This window comes from Dipodomys ordii, unplaced genomic scaffold, assembly GCF_000151885.1.
Source record: "Dipodomys ordii isolate 6190 unplaced genomic scaffold, Dord_2.0 Scaffold22, whole genome shotgun sequence".
Classification (NCBI taxonomy): Eukaryota; Metazoa; Chordata; class Mammalia; order Rodentia; family Heteromyidae; genus Dipodomys; species Dipodomys ordii.
This window is the reverse complement of record NW_012267238.1, coordinates 4,404,988-4,407,006: the sequence shown is the minus strand read 5'-3', so window position 1 is coordinate 4,407,006 and position 2,019 is coordinate 4,404,988. Positions and strand designations below refer to the sequence as shown.

General features: G+C 51.1%; 1 protein-coding gene across 1 annotated transcript in view; it reads right to left on the bottom strand.

Annotated features, from left to right (window-relative positions):
- Positions 1-1,238: 1,238 nt before the first annotated feature.
- Slco2b1 (solute carrier organic anion transporter family, member 2B1) overlaps positions 1,239-2,019 on the bottom strand; it is a 50,046-nt gene continuing 49,265 nt past the window's right edge. Inside the window, exon 13 of the mRNA XM_013013965.1 lies at positions 1,239-1,661. Coding sequence (XP_012869419.1) covers positions 1,481-1,661 — 181 coding nt within the window. The 3' untranslated portion in view covers positions 1,239-1,480. The remainder of the gene's footprint in view (positions 1,662-2,019) is intronic.

The window sequence follows — 2,019 nt, the reverse complement described above, 5'->3', positions numbered from 1 at the left end:
AGGTCTTATCTTGTTGGAGTAGACTTTGAGAAATGCTTGGCACTGGTTAAAAACAAAAAAGAAAACCAGAAAACCGGCTCAGATATTTGTTAAATATTTGTAGTCAATATGTAGAAGAGGCGGGGAAGGTGGCTCAGTGGTAGAGTGCTTGCCTTGCATGCATGAGTCCCTGGGTTCCATTCCTCAGCAGCACATAAGCAGAAAAAGCTGGAAGTGGCACTGTGGCTCCAGTGGTAGAGTGCCAGCTTTGAGCTGAAGAGCTCAGGCCCTACGACCGTCAACCCCTCCCCGCCGCCTCCCCCCCCAATATGTAGAATAAAGCAAGAATTAATTTGGATTTCTATACTTCCTTCTTCCTTCACATGGGAAAGCCTTGACCTTGGGAGCTGCTCAGAGGACCAGAGTCATGTAGGCCCCACTCCCCTCCTGCCCAGGGCAGGGCTGGGCATCAGGGTAGAAGAGCCCCTCCCAGCTAGCTAGAGCATGTGATGACATAGACTTGGCTGAGGGAAGATCAGAAGTCATTCTTCCCCATGGAAATAACCAGGCCAGATAAGAAAGTGAGGTAAGGCTTAACTTAGAGGGGGTGACCAGAGGCCACTGTGACTTAAATGTTACAGAATCAGACATCATCTCCCCACCCCTGGGGGACATGTACTCAGACCCTGAGAAGAAAGGGGTGGAGAATAAGAGTCTATTCACAAGAGGCTCAGTGGCTTTGGTGGAAGTTCGTTATGTGTCAACAAGGCACAGGTAGAAGTGAGCACATGAGTGTCTGTTTGTCCTCTGAAGTTCCAAGGCAGGGTCTGAGCTTCTTCCCCAAATACTGGCTTCCTGAGGATAAGGGTTGGGATTTCCTAAATCAAACAGAGAATCTGTCCATATAGGCTTCTCTCCAGCACCCTTATTAAAGGCCTTGAAAGCTGGGTGTCCTGAGTATGAGGCCAGCTCTGGGCTCTGCCTCCAGGGGGCGCCAAATAGACACTTCTTGATGGCTGTTTGAGCTTGGGGAGGAGACCTGAGCCTATGCTGACCACACAGATGATCATGGCTGATGGAGCCCCAAAGCTGGAGAATGCGTTCCTGCCTAACAGAGGAAGTGCCTGAGACTCAGAAAGGGTGCTCCCAGTGAGTGGCAGAGCTGGGTTGAGGCTCATGTGGAGGACAGCCTGGTCTACTTTGGTCTACTTTCTTATGCCAGGTAAAGTTTTCAGTTCTTTCACTCAAGAAAATTTGGTTCCAGGAGCAATGAAGAAGACACTCTGGCTTCAGAAGTGTCCATCACAGCAACTCCCCAATGACTCTGGTTCTAATGACAAACAAAAGCCCAGAGAGGGCCAATAGCTTGTCCAAAGTAACTCAGCAATTTGGCAGAGAAGCCAGAATTGGAACACAGTATTTTGGACACTCAGTCTTTGGTCAAAAGCTGAGAGAGTGTACTGCAAGGCTGCCATGCTTGACCAGGTGGGGCCAGGACCACTCACACCCTGGAATCCTCCGGCTTCTTCTCCATCCCTGATGCCAACAACTGCTGCTCTGGGCCAGGACTCGATACGATGGTCTTGGTCCTTGTGTCTTTGTTCTGCTGCCTAAGGATGGCCAAAACTAAGGCAAAGCACACCAGGCTACCCATTTTGAAGAAAAACTGGAGGCCGATGAATCTGGGGGGGTGGAGGGAGAAAAAGACCCCTGAATTCAGGAGCTTGAACTGCAGTGCATGAATGTTCTTGGACAGGGTGGGGAAGCAGAGTGGAGTCAGCAAACAGGGCCTCTAGGGCAATTGGAAGTATTGAAGCCTCAGGGGTTGCAGACTCTGACTCCTAGAGGGCCTCCCTTGGAGAATGAGGAGGCTCTGCGGAGGATGCTGGGCAGAAGCAGAACCGCAGATACCTCTTGTTCTGTCCTTGACTACTGTGTGACCCAGATTGGCTCTGCCTCTCTCTGTGCCTTGCTAAGGGCTATGGGGGGGGAGGGTTGATAAGGACAGCTTTGGGTTGTCCCCCTCTCCACCCCCCCCCC